This window comes from Oryzias latipes, chromosome 21, assembly GCF_053564925.1.
Source record: "Oryzias latipes strain Hd-rR chromosome 21, Olatipes_Hd-rR_3.1".
NCBI lineage: Eukaryota > Metazoa > Chordata > Actinopteri > Beloniformes > Adrianichthyidae > Oryzias > Oryzias latipes.
In genome coordinates this window covers 22,267,407-22,287,282 of record NC_136257.1, presented here as the reverse complement: position 1 = coordinate 22,287,282, position 19,876 = coordinate 22,267,407, and the positions used below count along the sequence as shown (strand labels likewise).

Below are 19,876 nucleotides of genomic sequence, written 5' to 3'. Positions count from 1 at the left end.
GTGGCGGGGCCCCTGCCAGTGGTTCCAGTTCCATAGAAAGCAAATGTGGGGTCTTTTCTCGTTTAAACTGATACAGGTCCAGATGGCTGACTTCAACAAACTCATTCTGTCCAACGTCTACTTTGTATCTCTGAGAGCATCGCCCTGCGTCTCCAGGAGTCTCTTCTGATATAACTGCATAAATGTACTTGTCATTGAACCTGTAGCCAACATATTCGCCCTCTTCAAAGTTGTTGAGGAAGCTCATGTCTAACGCGTCGTGCCATTCCTCAGGAATTTCTGTACCTGGATCCGGTGGATTGAAAAGAACACTCTCCGTGTCCGCACTGTCATGAATATTATTGTCGGCCAAACATTTCTGAACATCTTGGAGATCATCACACAGAAGGAGCTGTCCAAGCACTTGGAGATGCTCTGATGTAAGTCTGTGGCCAAGAAGAAGATTCATCTCTTTTGTTAATGCCATGTTAATAGCATTTAGCACTTTGGGAGCCATGTCTTCATTGTGTTTCAAGTACACTGTGCAGCCATGTTGCTTTCTTCTCACAAAAACATCAGTTTCTCTGGTAGTTTTGTCCAGTTGCTCATTATCCATACACAGCATTGTTGCCAGGCTCTCACAACAGATAATCTGAATGCTGCCGAAGGCTCTGTCACACATTTCTGAGGCCTCTTTCTGGGATACTTTGCCCTGAGACTGATCCTTAAGAAGACATACAAGTCCATGTCTAAATTCTTTAGAAGAAAGATGCTGATTGAACCATCCACTAAACTCACAACCAGTCAAGAACTTACAAGGTTTTAAAAGTGATTCGACCACTTCCTCCCGAGTTAACTGAGTCAACATTTTAGGCTGTAAACTAGAAGGTAGCAGATGCACCAGCCGATGCTGCTCATAGATGTCACAATCCAAGTGACACTTGCTGAGTTTCTCAAGCAGCAGGAACTTATTTTCAAGAGCTTCCTCCAACCTTTTGGTCTCAAAGGTTGTGTCATTGTAGAAAAGGGAGGATGAGGAGTATAACTTTCCATCCACTGCGGGAAGATACAAGATTTCACCATCAGAACAGATCAGAGCCCGGATTGCGTTTCCTTGAGCTTTCAACAAGTTAAACAGCTGCTCAACAGCTCGTTTGACAGTTTTTAGCTGGTTAGCGTTCAGCTGTTGCTTATCTCTGGAATCAGCATGGACTGCTGCCAGGACATTGCAGAAGTGCCCTGCTGTGGGTGCGTCTTTCACACCTATCTTTCTAAAAAACTCACCAAACAAAGCATCGTGAGGAGGAATTTTGTGTAAATAAGGTCTGAACTCAAGATCATCTTTGAGGGAGAGACACACATCAGAGGCCTTGGCAAGCTGAGTGTCTTCTTCAACCAACACCACTGGTAGATCTGTCAGTGTCTCTGCAGGAAAGTCTACAGCTTGCAGAAAGGCGTAAGCACTTCGAAACACTGCAGCGCGTGTTATGATCTGCTGCTCGTTTGAACAAGGAGACTGACAAATGTTCCTCATGTTGGCCGTCACCAAATGTGTTGGTGGCTTTTCATGAGCTCCAACATTCTTCATCCTTTGCAGGAGCTGCCCTGTGATCTTAACTGGTAGATCTATAATCGGCATTGAGGTCCAAATCAGATCTTGATGTTTTGGATCCACTTTAATCAAAGAGGCTCTAATTTCAACAACATTTCTCTGGGCTGCAAATGCTTGGTGATACTTGCATAGTTCTTCCCGAATCTTCATAGGAACAAGGAAAGGAATGTGGGCAATGCTGCGCAACAGATTTTCCCCTGACTTTTTGTCAGCATTCACTTTGTTAAGTGCTTCTTTCAACAACAGCGATGATTTTTTTCCCAGTTCTTTAAGATTTTGGCTCTGTTTTGCCTCAGATTCTAACTGGAGTGCAAAATTGATGATATCCTCTTCTGATATTTTATGCTTCATTCCAAAATCTTGGATTAAGGTCCTTGGTGTTAGAACATTTCCTTCGCCCAATTCTGTCCAAAACCTTTCAGGCACAAATCTGTCTTTAGAAACCATTTTCTTGTAAAGCTCGATTTTGTCGTCGAAGAAATACGATGCGGTTTCCATCTGACCTTGAGAACTGCGGATCAGCTTGACTGTCTTCATTGTGGAGATGATTTTATCCTTGTAGTTTGAAAATTCTGAAGGGTTTAAGAGCAACAGCTTCAGCGACTGAAGAATCTCGTTCTCTGTGAGGTTGTGGGCATGAGGCAAAATGAACTTCATTAAATATTCCAAATCGTTCAGGACTGGAATGTTCAGCATTTGTGACAAATCATAGTTTTCTGAGTTATTACTGAGAAAAATGTTGTCGTCTTTTGGCAGTGCAATCAAATCGGTAAATTTCCTTAAATGTGTGCTGTTGAGGACAAAAACAGCTTTTGGTCCATCGATCCTCACTCGTTCACCCTGCACTGTTTCAAACAAAGGCAAAGATCTGAGTTTCGGCTGGTCCTCTTTGCTGTTTTTGGACATGGACAGGCCAGTTTGCAAGAACTTCTGCAATGCTATCATATCATCTCTTGAGAGGTGAGAGAATTCTGAGTGTTTAATGTTGCAGACCTGATCCAGCACTGAATTGCTGTCATTTACATCCGTTAGTTCATCCCGTAGAAAACGAAAAAATTCCTTGTTTACTTCATAAAAGAACATATAATCTAGCTTTAAAAAACCAAGTTTGAAAAGGATGCTTGTTATTTTGGTCTCTGATGTAAACTCAATTACACTTCTTATGTTGGTTATCCGTTGCAGGAGACGCTTGTTTTTTAACCTTGTGGACACAACAGGCAGAATGCAACAATCACTGAAGAACTTTAAGACATCCTCCAAAGTCTGAGCTTTTCCATCTTTTTTAGATGTTTGAGGTTTAACTTCACTATAAAGAAACCTCCAAAGTGATTCCAACCAGTACACCATTGCTTCATTTGGAACATGAAGACCGCTGTCTAGATCAACGTCACACTTCTGAAGATGCTGTTGAATTAATGGCTTTAAATACTTTGCCGCACATGGAAGAGTCAGGCTATTGACAAGGTTGGAAGCTTTGAGAATCTTTATGTGACTCTTGTTGGTTTCATAATCTGCAAAGTTGTCCTTGTAGTCTGAGAAAAGGTTTTCATGAGAAGATATCAGTTTTGGAGATGCAGGGTCAAACACTCTCAGAACTTCATCTCTTGTGAGAAGCAGCGGGACGCCATCAAGTAAGTTGGGATTGTGTTTCATCTTTTCTAAATCAGGATCTTTTAAACAGAAGCTCAAAAGCTGTGAACATCTTCTTTTATCTCTGATCAGAGTGTCAGTTAATGGCAAGGGTAAATCCTTGTCTGTTTTGGTTGGATCATTTAGAAGCTTGGCTTGTAAGAAAGTCCGCACAGCAGCTGGGGAGACATTTTTTACTTCAATGCCAGCTGATTTGAAACTTTTCCAGATCTTGTCCATGAGGATGCTGGAAGGAACCAGTTTCATCTCGAGAGCTTCCAAAATGTCATTGTTCATGTCATCACTAGAATGTGTCAGGTAAGGTACTTTAGTTATCTCTGTTTCTCTGAGATTACACCAGTCAAAGGTATATTCTTTTATATGCCGACTTGCAACTTTTCGTGTGGAGCTTCTTAAAACTGGAATGAGGTCCAAGCCTTTCTCTTTTATTGACCTGTACACTTCATGTATCATTTCATGCCACTCTGTGTTAACATCTGTAGAGAAGATAGGCCAAAACTTCAAATAAGAGGCACTGAAAGAGGTTTCAAGACTTACAAGAGAAACGGTCTTCTCTCCAATTCTCTGCTTGATGTAGTGAAGCATTTCTGCATAAAGTGGAGCAATGACATCTTGAGTCAGGAACTCATTCCAATCTAATTTCTGACTTTGGCCATCTTCTTTCCAGAGGTTTTTTCTGCCAGAATCCACCTCAAAGTTTCCATTGACATGAACTGGTAGTCCAGTGACCCCAGGCAGGGGAAGGGAACAAAACGCTCTGCCTTTATATCTGCTAAGCGAAGATACATCTGCTCCCTTTGTGCTCACCAGCGCAGCTATCGCACCCTGAGGAGGTTTGTCAAACACAGTTTTCCTGCTTTTGGATGACCCAAATTGTTCTGCAATGAGCCATGTGCTCTGTCTTTTATTTGAAGTAGAGACTGTGGTTTTATAGAAAACTGTGCGAGGAGTTACAGGCCTCTGAGATTCCAAAGCATCTTGAAGAGATTTTACAAACTCATCTTTTTCTTTTCTGTTTTCTTGTGGCAAACTTTTTTCCACTGCAAAGATAGTTTGAAGTTTTCCTGATTGATTATTAATTTCATGTACTGTTATTTTGCAAATGTTTTTCAGGAATAGAATTAGTCCTTCAGGATCATCTGACAGGGCAGAGCACAGTTCTCTCATGTCATGCTCTGTGACTTCCTGACAGGATATTCTGGAATTTTTTGCACTGTATTCTGTCCTTAGAGGTAGTCTGAACATGGTGCCCTCTTCAAGCAAGAATTGTTCTGGAAGAAAGGATCTGTAGACATCATCATACATTTCCTTGAATGTGTCAGCTAGTTTATAGCCAATGCCAAGTTTCTGGTTGTTTGGTTGGGTTTCAATGTATTTCATGTTTGGATCCGAAATGCAAAGAAATTTGTCTCCAGTAAGGATGGAGGGGCAGTCTGTCAGATGATACACAGAATTGAATCCAACCCCAAATTTACCTGTTTTTCCGAGGGTTTCCCGCTTTCCTCCTTCTCCCAGCTGTTGAATCCCTTTTAAATCCTCATCTGAAAACACTTTGTTGTTGAACACACACAGGGCTGGACCCTGCAGATGGTTCCATCTCTCTCCAAATGTTTTTTCCTTGCCCTGTTGTCTTTTGTCCCAAACAAAATGAATTTCTGTTGCTTCTGCATCATCAGCATTTTGGATCAACTCTTTGAGAATGTCCTTCTTGGACGAATAGGCTGAGATGATGTTTTTAATTCTAACAGCTAGTTCTTCACGCTGTTCAAAGTCAAAGGAAAAAGCAGAGAAGTTGTCATCTGTGAAGCGTTCAAGGGTGTGATGTCGGATTGTTTGGATTCCAAAGTGAAGAGCCATAGAACGTGGGATGTCTTCATGACAGAGGGTGACACTTGGAGAGACTGGAATCCATTGACTGTCATTGAAAAATAACTCACTTGCTGGTTGTAAAACTCCTTTTGCATTTGGTATCAGACAGTCATCTTTATTTATCTCATCTGTCTCGTGTAGGGCTTGTTTTAAAATTGCCAGGCAAATTGCCAGATCACCCTTTGACAGGGGCTTGCTCTTATACTTTGCATGTATGTTGTGAAGCACAGACTGAAAGTGACTTGTAGTAAACGTTTTGGCAACACCCACACTCTCCCAAAGATTCCTGCAACTTTTAAAGGTAGCTGGAAGTACATGTAGGTATGGTTTTGCTTCAAACTTATCACTTCCTGCTACCTGGTCGACATTCACAAATGTATCACCTATGAAAATGAATGGAAATGAGTTTGCTTGTTGTGAAAATAAGGCAATATCGTCACATTCACTGATCCGCTGGTCAAGAAATTTGTAGCACGTGTATGCTATCTTGTGAAGCATTGGTGTGTCAGTTGATCCTTTTTGATTACTTGCTTTCTGAAGCTGGTAAAGTACTGTCTTTGAATCTGGATTCTTCTGCAGTCCCAACATTTCTAGAACTGGATCAGCATTGTGTATCTTCAGACCATCGCTATCCAACACAGGATGTATCATGTTAACAAGCATTGAGCATTCATCTGTGAAAACCTCTGTGGGCTTGTAAAGGTTAGCTTTTCCTTCCATCTTTATGTCACCAGGTGAAAAGGCAGGAATAAATGCAGTTATCCTCAGTGTTTCCCAGGAACAAGAGTCTTGGTCATCCGTGTGTTTCTTCATTATTTCAAGAAGGCACTTTAAATGTTCATATGCCTTCTTTCTGCTTTCAGTGCAATCTCTTCTAATGGAAGATTGTCATTTGTCATTCCAAGTTCCAACAAACGCTGAATTCTCTCTGGTGAGAGAAAGTCATTTTTGGTACCTCCAAGCAAGCGTCCCTCTTTTGGTTCATAAAGACAGGCCACTTTTCCCATTGGACTTACAAGTTTTTTCACACACTGAAGTTGGCCATTTGATGTAGGAATGCATGGATGGTGAACCAGCAGTGTGTTAATGTCTTTGTTATTGAGGTCAAGAGCATGTAGCACAAGGGCATCTCTACTTTTAGGGTCTATGACATCAAGGTTTTCAAAGACCACCTCTTGATAAAATCTTGTCCAAGTCATTATGTTGTTCTGTAAAATATTGTGTAATCCACACTGTTTGAAGCTGTTTCTCAACCACACTGGAAGAGAAACAACACATTTGGGTTTATTTACATGTTCTTTGCATATCTGAGCTGCAAGTGCGCCAATGTCTGTATCCTCTTCAATGCTCTCATGTAAAAACATGGCATTGTTCATTGAGCACCAGCGTTCTCCATCACTGAAGAGCTCCAGATCAGTGGCTTGCTGAGCAATGGATGAGTAAAACTCATCTACTAAAGGCTTGAAACTGTCACTCACTTTCTCCCTGTTGGGCCAAAAGGAATGATAGTAGTAACTTTCCAGTTGCTTCTCTTCAGACATTTTCTTCAGTGCCAAAAGTGCAGTGATGTATGCTGTTGTTACGGGATCACGAAGAAGAACCTCATTCCATGACCTTTTCTCTCCACTTTGCCACAAACTTTTGCGGTTGCTCATGACAGCGAATGCCCCGTTTACGTTTACTGGAAGACCTGTGTGAATTGGAAGGGGAAGGGAGCAAAACGCCTGTCCAACAAAGTCTGCATTTAGAGGGGCCAGTTTCCCAGTGTCTGGATTTGTTTGCAAAGGCACAGCAACTCCTCCAATGGGAAGAGAGAAGACAGCTGTAATGTTTTTTTGAAGGACCTTTTCCAAGGATGCACCTGTTCCAAAGCAGTTGTACAAGAGCCAGAAATCCTCCTCAGGTTCACCAAACTGCTCATGGCTAGTCATTTTGATAATGCTGAGTGTGCAGCTGTCAATAATGTCTTTGCACTTTGCATCGATTTTCTGGAGTGAATTCACAGCTTGGTCCTGTTTTGAATAGCTTGTTTCCTCAATAGTAATTAACTCCTCCACAGTTTTGGAGATGGTCAGGATCGTTTCCATTTCATCATCTTTTGGTGGAGTTGATAAAGTGCACGAAATACGTTGTAGAGACAATGTGTTTATATTCTTCAGGAAAAGCAGGTATGATTTTGAATTTTCCCTGAAATAATCCCTCAAAGCAAGGATATCATGTTTGTAGAACACCTTTGTACTTATTTCTGATCTTAGAACCTCTTTTTCACTTCGGAAGGGCAATTTAATCAAAGTTCCTGTGTAAGGTTCAGGAGGACTTTGTCTGCTGAAATTACAGTCAAAAATGTGCTCATACTGTGCAAACTGTCCAGGAAAGCAATCCAAGATTCTCTTTTGAGAGAGATCCAGTCTGATTCCAGGATTTGTTTGGTGTTGAATGTGTTTCTTGAGGTGTGTGACATTTGGATCAAGTATGAGAAGCCTGCTGCCACTAAGGATTGAGGGCACATCTGTCACATGATAAACTGTATTAAAGCCAAGTCCAAATTTTCCAATCTTTTCCACTTTGGTTTCTTTTGATGCTGATCCTACTTTGACAATATTTTCCCAGTCCTCAGTTGTGAACTGTTTATTGTTGAAGGCCCAAAGGCATGGTCCCTGACAAAGGGACATGCCGGGATCAATAAGACTCTCTGGGGGATCTCTGTGTTCTCTGAAGTCAATCATAAATTTGCAGGTATCAGCTCCAGCATCCTCTGCATTCTGAATGAGTTCTTTGAAGATGTCATTTGGTTCATCATACTCTTTAAGGATGTTCTTGATACGTGTGGTTATTGGTTCCCTTTGACCAAATTGTTCAATTCCTAGTGACTCTGGAGCAAGTATGTGGTTGCTGAGAAACTTAATTTTCAACCATTCAGCTGCAGCTATTGGGATTTCCTCATGCACAATGTACATTTCCTCAATACTAAATGGAAATTTTTTCAGTTTATCTTTGTCCAAATCACAGATTAGGGCCTCTGACCGTGGTTTAAGGGTAAACTGTTCATCCTCTATGACAACCAGCACTGGTATATCTTCAGGAACCTCCTTCTTCTGTCTCCATATCCAGCAAAGAATCTCTGTTGACACTTTTACCTCAGCAGGGCTTGCAAAAGGCTGTTGTCTTTCTTCAATGCTTTTCTGGATGGTATACAAAATGGCAATGACCTCCTTATCTGAAAGTGATGTTCTCAGACCAAACTCCTGGAGCAGTTTCTTGTATGGCAGGAATTCATTTGGTACTTTGACAATGTAAGAGCTCAGATCTAAACCACCTGGGTAGTTAAGAACCAGTTTCTGAGGTGAATCAAACTGGTTATGGGCCCAAAGCCAGCACTCCTTTTTGTCCATCACTGCTGCAAAAGCAGATACGTTTTCCTGCATGTGTCTGTAAATACAATGAAGTTTTTGTTTGAAATCTGCATTTGTGTCTGGGTTTGTCATTTCCTTTGCTTTGGATTTTAGGACCAACAGGTTTTCTGTCACTTTCTCAGGTGGAGGCACTTGTTTGAGACCAATTTTGCTGCTGACTCTCTCACTGAGCTTGTCTGTCAGAGGCATTACGAAACCTACAATGTGCTCATACATAGTGTGTCTGACTTCATTTGGGGAGTACAACTCCCTTTTTTCCTGACCAGGTTGATCACACTGTAGCCACCTTATCATCTTGAGTTGATGAAGTTGTTCGGCAGAAAACACTGACAGGAGATCATTGGAGTCCATTATACCAAGGAGAACTTGAGATCTTCTCAAAGCCTTGCTCTGAGAGTTTGCATGTAGTTTTTCAACCAACTTGGCAGCTTGCAATAAATGCTCTGGTTTCACGTCTGATTCTTTTCTTTTTAGACCAAGCTCTGTCAGAGTTTCTAACATCTGTTCTGTTTTGGTGTACACAGGTGGGGGAAAGAAGTTGGCCTCAAAGATGTCTCCAAAGGTTTTTACTCTTGGATCAAAAAAGCTTGAAACCCTAGTCTGTTCTCCGTTTCTCTGAATAAATCTCAAGTCTCTGCATCTGTATTTCAATACCTCATTTTGACTGAAAAGGATGCTGCCATGTTGTAAAATCCAAGTCATTATTTTTTCTGTTTCTGCAGCACTGCAAGACTTTCTTTCAATTAACTCGACAAGGACAACTGCAGCTTCAGCAGGTCCCAAGATTTGTACTTTGAGCAGCTGTAGGAATCTCTCATCAGTCTTGGAAGTACACTGGATATGTGAATCTGGCATTGGCAGGTCTGTTGGCACTTTTGGGCTGGTTGTTAGTAGTACTGCTTGTTGTGATTTGGCATTCATGCAGAGGCCTTTCAAGGACTGGAACAAGGGCAGTGACAAGAGTAAATCTCTGTCTGCGTTTGAGAGAAAATCTAGGCCAGAGAGGTAGCCTTTCAGCTCTTCCAGGGTTGCAAAAGGTTGGGACTCAAGGCATTTCATCAGATGTTTAAGATTTACATTTGACAAGATCGTTAAGACACTCCTTGGAGATGGACTAAGCACGTATAAATCAAGATCTGCATGCCTGAGCCAGTCATTTCCTCTCACCACAGTGCCACCAGCTTTGGTCACTAGTTGAGCTATTTGGTCTGGTAAACTACTCTTCTTGGTTTTCTGAAAAATGAGAGTTGTCTTCTGTTGTAGTTTAGCTAGCAACACAGGAGGACTGTTGGACAGAGGGCTGACGGGTATCAAAGGTATTTCAGTGAAATCATTTAAATCTTTGAAATGACTGTCAAGAAATTTCCAGAACTGATGAATCCAGTCTGAAGGTGGATGTTCACTGCTCCCGATGTTCCACGAAACAAGAGCCTTTTCTGTCTGCCTCCAGTCATGTGGTAAATACCTTCTTGTGTATTCCGCTACACAGACAGCATCAAGGATGATGACGTTGAAGACATCTGCATTTAAAAGTTTAAGCTTATCATTTAAACTGAACAATACATATCATCCAACACTTTTGTTTTATCATTTAAAAAACAAGCTTACGTTTTAATGCAAGCTTTTTCAAGTACGTTTTGCAGTCGGAACTCAGGTCATTTGAGATGAAAAGGTGTTTACAGCACGGCAGCAAGGTTCTGAAAAAAAAAGATGCATTTACTGTTTCAATTAAATACAAAAAACAAAGGCAGCTTAACAGATCACGAATTAAACTCACCGTATTCAACAAAAGCACTGAGTCGAAACTAAACAATAACTACTAAAGATTAGTAGTGTCGTCCATATTGTAAGTCTCATACATCCTTCCATTCATTTATTCATCTCTTACAAGGGGTTTCTTTTCAAAGTACGCTTAATAGATGTCTAGAAAATATCAAACAGACTGATATAATGAGCAGATACCCAAATCATAACCAGAAGTTAAGTCACTCTACTCTGAGTTACTGCCTAATAGATAAACTGTTCATCATGTTCCTGCTGGTAAGTGTACATGCCCTTCGTAGAAAACTTAATTTAACAATTGTTTGCCATTTTCTTTCTCCTTGTTATGCAAGACATTTTTATTTGGGTTGCCCAATTCATATACAGAGTAATTAACGTAATGCAAAGTGCAGATGACTTTTCAGATCATTTCTGTTGGCAAACACATTTTGAAGTTGCATTGCACCATAGGACTGTAATCATGTCACAAACTTAACAGCTAACTAACTGTTTGCTTCACTGATTTTATGGAACAAGTGTCCGCTGAGGTAGCTCCACTGATTGAGCTAATGGAAGAGTTCCGAAGATTTTGGGCTCAAAACAAGCAACGAGAAAACCGGGTCGACATACTGGAGAAAAGACTGGACGATGTGGAACAACAAGTAAGGATGAATAATGTCATTCTCACTGGAGTACCGATCAAACCTCGGGCAAAGCTAAATGCAGCTGGAGCTAGCATTGCTAATGCTAATAGCGCTGGAATAGCTAGCAGTGCTGAAACGTAGAGTGTTGAAGAGACTCTGGAACACCAAGTGGAATCATTTCTCACATCTAAAGGGATTTCCCTGGATCTCAATACCATCGAGACCTGCCACCCGCTCCCCAGGAGAAAGGAGACGGATAAACCAGCGATCCTCATCAGGTTTGTGAATCAAAAACACAAGCTAGCTCTGATAAATCAACGTAAAAACCAGAAAGGTTCGGCTGTTTATCTGAACGACCATCTGACCAGAAGGAATGCTGAAATCGCAAAACATGCCAGGCTTCTCAGGAAGCGTAAGCAGATTGAGAACACTTGGGTTAAAAGCTGCAGGATTTACGTCAAACCACTCGGTCCACCAGACCGGTCCAAGGTTCTGGTTGTGAACACCATGAAGGACTTTGAGAAGTGTTTGATTACGGATGTCTGAACCAACATGCAGTAATAAATCAAAGAGCCAAATGTCTTAAAGAAATATGAAGCCTTGATTCATCGCTTTCTCCAAAAGTCTGACGTAACCTGATTATCAGCAGAGAGTTTTGACCTGCAGACAACTTGACCTCAACTTTCACCGCCGCTGATATCAGCTGAAGAAGGATATGGACCTTAATCTAATGTCTGCAGAAATAACATCGAAGAGAACTATAAACTCTTTTAAACCCAGAAGAACGGCTGTTTATCAGCAGAAGAAGGAATACCAACGTTGGTCATTCGAAAGATTATGGACCCTTTTTTTTATTTTTATTTATTTATTTATTTTTTTTATTTCACAGCATTACCTTATTATAAAAATAAATAAATAAATAAATACATAAAAAATACAAAAAAATAAAATAAAACAAATGATTAGTCAATTATTGAAAATGGTTACATTGATGGACTTTTAATTATATTACTTCACTTGCTCCAAAAATTGATAAATTGAGTCATGATTTTTTTCCTAATGTGACAATATTTGCACGTTTTTAACTTTTGATACTTGATGAAATTTTTCTACGAAAATGTTAGGTCTATTTTACTGATATAGTATTATTTTTTTTTTTTAAATCATATAAATGACTTTTCTAAGTAACATAATCTGCACATATTTTGGATAAATGATTTGGATTTGCCATGTTGATTTCTAAAAGTTATCAGTAACATAATTAAGTATTTCATATTTGTCATGTGCTTTATTGAAATTTCAGGATTCAATTCCGTCTGATAAAAGTTATGAACCGGATATTGATAAATCATGTAATAAAATGGTCACAGTAGAACAGGGGGGGGATTATATTAGTTTGCTTTCTTCCACTCTCTTTCAAGCAATATTTATTGATATGTCTAATTATCCTAAGTTTGATTAGCCATTGTATGAATGTACAACTGATGATTGTAATGTTTGTGTGGCAGGATTAATTGGCTCAGGTGCAGTAGGGAGGATAATTACTAGCAGTGGCCTCATGGGGCGCTATAAAAAGCAAAGAAGCCTTCACTTGGCCAGGGGCAGCGTTTGGCCATTGGAACCGCCCACTTCCTGTTTGCACACCTCCGGTTAGCCTCACAGCACCGGATGAGACCTGCAGGCACAGATTAAAGGCCCGTACACACCGGGACGAATATTCGCCAGGCGTTATTCGACACGTTTTTTGTGTTCACACCCAGGCGATTTTCGCTGACGATGAGCCGAGCCAACATGCAATTTCATTCCCTGACGTTAGATGGCGCTTAATGTAAACAGAAATACTCCTGTACACAAGGTGGCGCTGCGCAACTTTACGCTTCTTAAAGTCGCTTTTCACTCAGAAGAAGAGAGCAAGTATTTACGCGCTTGTCAGAATCAAACAAAGAACACGTGAATATTTCAAGCACCAGTAGCTCCAACTGGTGCTTGGTTCTGGGATATTTTAGAATGTCCGTCATTATTTCTTCGCGGCAGTGTAGACGCTACTTGGCGTCTATCTTCTTCGCTGGTATGTGTGCTCAGCAAGTTTTGTGTTGAGCGCCCCCAAGTTGTGTTTTACTGTCACTTCAGAAGCTCCAGACACGTGTGCAAAAGCGCCATTCTCATTGGTCGAGTAGATTTCGACCAAAAACGAACCCGAGGCGTTTTTTTTTTTTGACGCTTTTACGCGTGGCGTTTTTTCGCGTCGGTGTGCACACTCTCATTGGTGCCCTTTGTTTAGTCACGAGGCGTTAAACGTCGGCGGAAATCGCCGGCGAAATTCGTCCCGGTGTGAACAGGCCTTTAGAAGCAAAATACGCGCCTCCCAGGTGACGAACATTTTTTTTAACAACTTTATTGTGTAAAACGGAAGTACAATACAAAACACAATTTTACAAAATAAAATTCAGATATGCCAGGGGAGCATGCATTTAAATACATTTTACATAAAAACATTCATGTTTCTGCAACTTTCATATAGACATACAGCTTTCTGATTAAGACTCTTGGAGATGTTACTAATATACATTTCAATTTGTTTCATTAAAACAGGGGAAAAAATTGAAGATGAAGAAAATTTACATTTATGTATATAAAATTTGCCAAAAATAATAATAAGATTAATTATGAGTTTTTTATTTGAGTCCAAATTTTTATTATGAAAGACAAAAATTATATGTTCAAACTTTAGATTAAAGTTGGGGTGAATGCGATTTCTAATAAATTGTAAACATTTTTTTCCAAAAGATTCTAATGATAGCACAATTCCAAAAAAGATGGTTAATTGTTTCTGGATATTCTTTGCAAAAAATACAGTTAGGGTCAATTGATTTAATGTATTTTAGCATAAATTGATTGGTGGGGTAAATTTTGTGAATTATTTTAAAAGATACTACTTTCATTTTATTATTTATCATAAATTTTTGGGTGACACTCCATCCTTTCTTCCAGATACTGTTGGGAACAAAACGTCTCCAGTAGGTTTTAGTACACGGTACAGAAATGACGTCCCTTTGAAACAACACACATATTTTTTTGTTGTTATTCTTGTGTGTAGGGGTAAAACAAATTTTTCCTGTGGTGGTGGCAGTTGCAGCCATAGAGGGCATTTCGTCATTCGTAGTAGTTGTTTTAAACATTTGGCATATTTCTTTGGAAACAGCATCAAACACAATGGCATACTCTTTAGGAGTCACAACCAGATTATATTTAGCGTTGAATTCAGTATACCTTAATAAATGCCCGTTCGTGTCAAAAAGTTGGCTCACCACTAGAATTTTTTTTTCAAACCAATGTGGAAAAAATAAAGATTTATTCTTGTATAATAAATATTTGTTGTTCCAAATAAAGAAGTTATGGGGAGAGAAATTATGTTTGTATAGAAGTGCCCATGCAAGAAGAGCTTGTTTGTGGAAGGCTGATAGTTTAGCTGGTATTTTCTCAACATTGTAATGACAAAGGAGAAGAAAGTTAAGGTTGCCTAAGTTTGAAAATATAAAATGGGGAAATATATTCCAAATTGAAGTAGGATTTTTTAGGTAAGATTTTATCCAGTTTATTTTGAATGTGTTATTTAGGGTTGTAAAATCAAGAAAGTTTAGTCCTCCATTCTTGTACGAGTTCATTACCACAGATTTTTTTAAATAATGTATACGGTTTTTCCAGATAAAGTTAAATAAAATTTGGTCAACAGATTTTAATGTTTGATTGTCTACGTACAGAGATAATGCAGAGTAAGTGAGTCGAGAGATTCCCTCTGCCTTTGACAGCAGGACTCTGCCTTTTAGGCTCAGGTCCCTTTGAAGCCATAAGTTAAAACGTTTTCTGGTTTTCTCTATTACGGGACTAAAATTTAAAGAACTTCTCTCTAGTTCGTTTTTGGTGATGGTAATCCCTAGATATGTTACACTTTCTTTGATGGGGATTTCACATATGGATCCTGTTTGATCATTTTTGATAGATATTAATTCACATTTTTTAATGTTAAGATGAAGTCCAGAGACATTAGAAAAAGCTTTTATTAGATTTAGTGCTCAAGGAATTTGACTGCTATCTTTCAAAAAAAGGGTCGTATCATCAGCTAATTGGCTAATAAGAATCTCTTTACCAAAGACAGAGATGCCTTTCAAATCATTAATAGTTATGTAATCTGCCAGAGTTTGAGTGGCTAATAAAAATAGATACGGCGAGATGGGGCAACCCTGTCGAATTCCTCTTTTAATATTAAAACGGGGAGAAGTACCATATTTTAGTTTTACTGAGCAGTTAGAATTACTGTATAACAGTTTTATTGCATCGCAAAAATAAGAGCCAAAACCGAATTTGTGAAGGCAGCTAAAAAGAAACCTGTGATTAATTGAATCAAAAGCTTTATAGAAGTCCAAAAAAAGAATGTAACTTTCATCTGTTATTAAATGTGAATAATCTAAAATATCTAGTACAAGCCGGATGTTATTAGAAATATGTCTTCTGTGCATAAATCCTGACTGGGTTTCTCCAATTACAGAGTCCAAGGCTGATTTCAGTCTGTGAGCAAATACAGAGGCAATAATTTTATAATCATTATTCAATAAACTGATCGGGCGCCAGTTATCAATATTGAGAGTGTCTTTTTTGGGTTTTGGGAGGAGAGTGATCACTCCTTGATTCAGTGTTGGAGGAAGAGTGCCTTGGCGAAGGCTTTCTAAGAAGACCTGCGTTAAAAAAGGAGCAATTGAGATACTAATTTGTTTGTAAAATTCCCCAGTTAATCCATCTGGTCCAGGAGATTTGTTATTTTTCAGTTTGTTTATAGAAGTCAGTATTTCGTTAACAGTGACAGGAGAGTCACAGATTTGACGTTCAGAGGGATTAATAGATTGTGAATTAATGTTATCTAAAACTGTTGGGGATTGTCAGTGGAATCATTAACAGCATAAAGTTTACTATAGAAAGAACTAACAAATTTAGCAATAACAGAGGGGTCTGAGTTTAGTTGGCCATCAATATTTAACTGGTCTAATGTATTTGATTTAGCACGATGCTTTTCTAATTGGAAGAAGTAAGAAGAATTGCTTTCACCCTCTTCCAGCCATTTTAGTCGAGATCTGACAAAAGCGCCTTCAGCACGATTTTTATAAATCTCATCCAGTTTATTTTGTAAAGAATTTAAGTTAATTTTGTCATCTTCAGATTGATTTGCTGGACATATTTGAGATAATCTTGTTATGTCATTTATGACTTTATCCTCTTTTTCCTTCCTGGACTTATTTAAATTAGAACTAAGTTTCCTAAGGTAGTTTGCAATATCATATTTGAATAATTCCCAGTTATTACTATAAGAGTTTTCAGCTACAGCTTTTTCAAAGTAATATGAAACACTTTCAGAAATTTGTTTTTCCACGATATCAAGCTTAAGTAGAGAATTGTTAAGGATCCAATTTGCTTTTTTAATTCTAGAGTTATTTTGGTTTAATTTAATGGAAATCTGTATTGCTTTGTGATCAGTAAGAGGAGAAGGAAAAATATCAATATTAATGTCATCTGTATCTAAACAATCAGAAACAAGCCGGTAATCTATACGAGACTGGTGGGAGCCATTTTTGTTGCTCCATGTAAAACTTGATTTTGTTGGGAATTTCTCTCTCCAAGGATCTTTTAAATTAATTTTTTGCATAAATGAGAGAAGTTCGGCATTAGGATTATCAGTTTGTGGTGGCCATCTATCCAGTTGGCAGTCTAACACCATATTCAGGTCTCCTCCAATGATAATAATTGCATTGGGATATTTGTTTAAACATTCTATTAAATCATTTTCTACTATAGATAGGAGTTGAGAGTTGTCACGTTTTGTATTGTAACCATATACATTTATTACTATAAAAGTCTTTTTTTCATAGGCCAAGGCCATACAGACAAAATGACCCTCAGTGTCACATTTATGTGAAAGAATGTCACCTTCAAATTTATGTTTTACCGTAAGAGTGCCAGCTGAGTGCTGACTACCATGAGAGAGGAAAATGTTATCACCCCATTGAGATCTCCAAAAATTGGTATCATCTTTTGTAGAGTGAGACTCTTGAAAAAAGAAAAAATCTGTGTTTAACTTTTTGGCAAACAAGAAAAGAGCTTTACGCTTTGTAGCATTTTTTAACCCCCTGGCATTCAATGAACCTAAAGATAAAGACATAACAAAGAGAAGATGATAAAGTAAGAACTTTAGTTGGTGAGCTGTGTTGCATCAACCAGTGTGCTAAAAATAAATAAAAAATAGGAAAATAAACGTAAAATTTTTACATTTACGCTAATGTAAAATTCAAATGGATGAAAAAATATGCTGAATTAAACACATTCAGGCTCAACTTTAAAGTGACTTGAACTTATGAACCAGAAAAACCTGACGACCATATTAAGATATTAACATGAATGGCCAATTTTCAACAAAGTTAGATTGCAAACCGCTAGAGAACAAAAAGATGGATGAGCTGATATCGTCGGGTAGACAGTCCAGTGTTTAGGTCTCAGGCAGGCCGACTTCTTTACCATTAATATATGCTCGAGGACCGACGTAGTAAGCGATTTTCCCTTCTCGTCTGGCTGCCTCAATCATTGGCCACAGCGCCGCTCTTCTCTCACGATCTGCCGCACAGAGATCTTCGGTGAAGTGGAGATGGCGCTCTTTCAGAAAAGAGCTGTTTTTCGCAGCTTTCCACACGGCGTCTCGGAGGGTTCTGGAGGTAAACTGTATGATGATTCCTCTGGGTTTCCTTTCATTTTCCTTCATTTTTCCCAACCGGTGAACAACGTCAATCACGTCAGGCAGTTTGCTTTTAGCTTCAGGAAAAACACTCTGGCAGATTCGGATGGTTTCCTTCTTTACATCTTCTTTGGCCACAGTCTCTGCTACTCCGTACAGTTTTAGATTCCAGCGTCTCGAGTAGCGCTCGGACTCAATAAGTCTTTCTTGTAGCTGGAGGATGGTGGCGCCATCTTTGTTTGTTTTCCTCTCAATTACGTCAACTCTCTTCTTTAAATCTTGAATTTCACCAAAAGCAAAGTCAAGTGATTTCTTAAGGTCTTCAATTTTAAGTGAGTTGGTATTAATCAGTTGTTCCAAGCTGTCAAAGCGAGTGTTGATCAGTTCTGATAAAACAGCTACGATTTCCTGGTTGCCGTCAACACTTTTCTCACCTTTGCCTTTGGGAGTTGCAAATAATGCCTTCTTGAGCGCAGGTTCTTTGCAAGGTGTTCTGTCCTCTGAGAGAGGACGGAACACACATATCTTGGTCGTCAGGAACTTTAACGTAGTCATGATCCGCCTTGCCCGAGTCACAGCCGCTAGCAGTTGTGTTGTTAGCATTAGCCAAACTTTTATTTTTTTGCTTTGAGCTTTGTTTTCTATCTCGGGAATCCATTTTAAGAGCAGTAAACATTCAGGGTGTTTAGGGTCAGCAGAAAAGATTATTCAGCGTTTAAGTTGCTAATTTTCCAAAGTAATAATAACTTTTTAGCGCAGCTGGATGAAAAGGAGCGTCTGCTCAGGCCGCCATCTTGGTCCACCCAGCATGACCTGCTTTTCAGGTGACGAACATTCTGTCTGCGCCGGGGACTTCCTGACGCTCCCACCTGCTGAACAGCTGCTGCTTCTTATATATTGAATTTTAGAAATATTTTAAGGAACTGTCACCGCTCGTGATCAGAATCCCTGCAGACTCCTGACCAGGGTTCTGCCGGGCCCGGGTGCTCCTCAGCTGCCTTTGAGCCTGAGCAACGGAGGACTAAACGGGGCGTCACGCCTGAATCCTCCACCACCAACGAGAATAAAAGCTCGGCCGCGCTCCGTTCTTTGAGCAGCACCCTACGGGCGGACTTACTCTCACGATAGTTTCTTTTATTTTGTTGTTAGCATTTTTACACAATTCTTTTAGAACTGTGTTTTAATTGTGCATTTTATTGTGTAATCCACCTTTGTCCCCCCCCCCCCCTCCCTCGGTGCTGAGGACTCAGGTGCCAGCCCTGAGTTCTAGGTGGAGGATATCCCCCCAGTTTGGAGTGACGTGTCCTTGGGTGAAGGGTTCACAAGTGTGTGTGGTCTGCATCACGTGAGTGGGGTGAAATTTTATCTTTGTTCTCTGGGAGCCTCCACCTCCCTTAAGTCTTCTGGTCCTCAGCATACTGAATCTGTTTGTGCATGGCTTTTAAACGGGTCCATTTTTAATTGGTTTTAACGTTTTGTAATAAAACAATTTTAATCTTGATACCTCCGTCTCCTGCCTGTTTGTGTTCATCTGCCAAAAGAAAAATAAATTCCCTCGGGTTCACATTTGTGTATTCTTTGATTGCTTGAAAAAAAATGGCAATCAAACACTATTTTTGTTGCCTTTAATTCATATCACTTCTAAGTGCAAAACATTTGTTACATTTTTACTGGTGAGATTCAGGGGTTCAGACGAGCAACAAACTCCTCAGCGCAGATAGCAACCCCACTGTCATACAGACACTTTCAGCTGATTCGCTTTACTCAGTCCAAGAGATCACTTGTAGTCTGTGTTCATCTACATCAGTGTTTTTCAACCTTTTCTGAGCCACGGCACTCTTTAACCTAAAAAAAAAAATCCCGCGGCACATCAGCATCCAAAAAAAAAAGAGAAACTCATAGTCTGTATTGATCTACAGCCCCTCCACAATCTCACATGCATTTTTGAGAATTGTTGCAGAAAAAGCTGGAAAGTGCTTCTGTTTTTTTTCTAAAAGATGCAATAAAAGTTAAGTTAGACGATTTAAAAACAGTTTGTGTGTTCGTTGGTTTCAAGACGTTTAACAACAGATCTCCTTGTGCGCTGTCACTCTCACAACCCAATGCATCATGGGAGATGTAGTGCATAAAACGGCCGGAGATCGTTTCTCTGAGCTTCAGTGTTTTGTTCACT

At 39.5% G+C, this 19,876-nt stretch overlaps 1 protein-coding gene across 2 annotated transcripts in view; it reads right to left on the bottom strand.

Moving 5' to 3' along the window:
• Positions 1-4,264: 4,264 nt before the first annotated feature.
• LOC101160383 (sacsin-like) overlaps positions 4,265-19,876 on the bottom strand; it is a 28,352-nt gene continuing 12,740 nt past the window's right edge. The window contains exons 7-8 of one of the 2 annotated variants that reach the window (XM_023951212.2): positions 10,132-10,220; positions 4,265-10,043 (exon numbers count right to left, since the gene is read on the bottom strand). In XM_023951212.2, coding sequence (XP_023806980.1) covers positions 5,941-10,043; positions 10,132-10,220 — 4,192 coding nt within the window. In that variant the 3' untranslated portion in view covers positions 4,265-5,940. Of the gene's footprint in view, positions 10,221-19,876 lie in introns of both variants that reach the window. The other variant, XM_078939947.1, reaches the window with a different exon arrangement.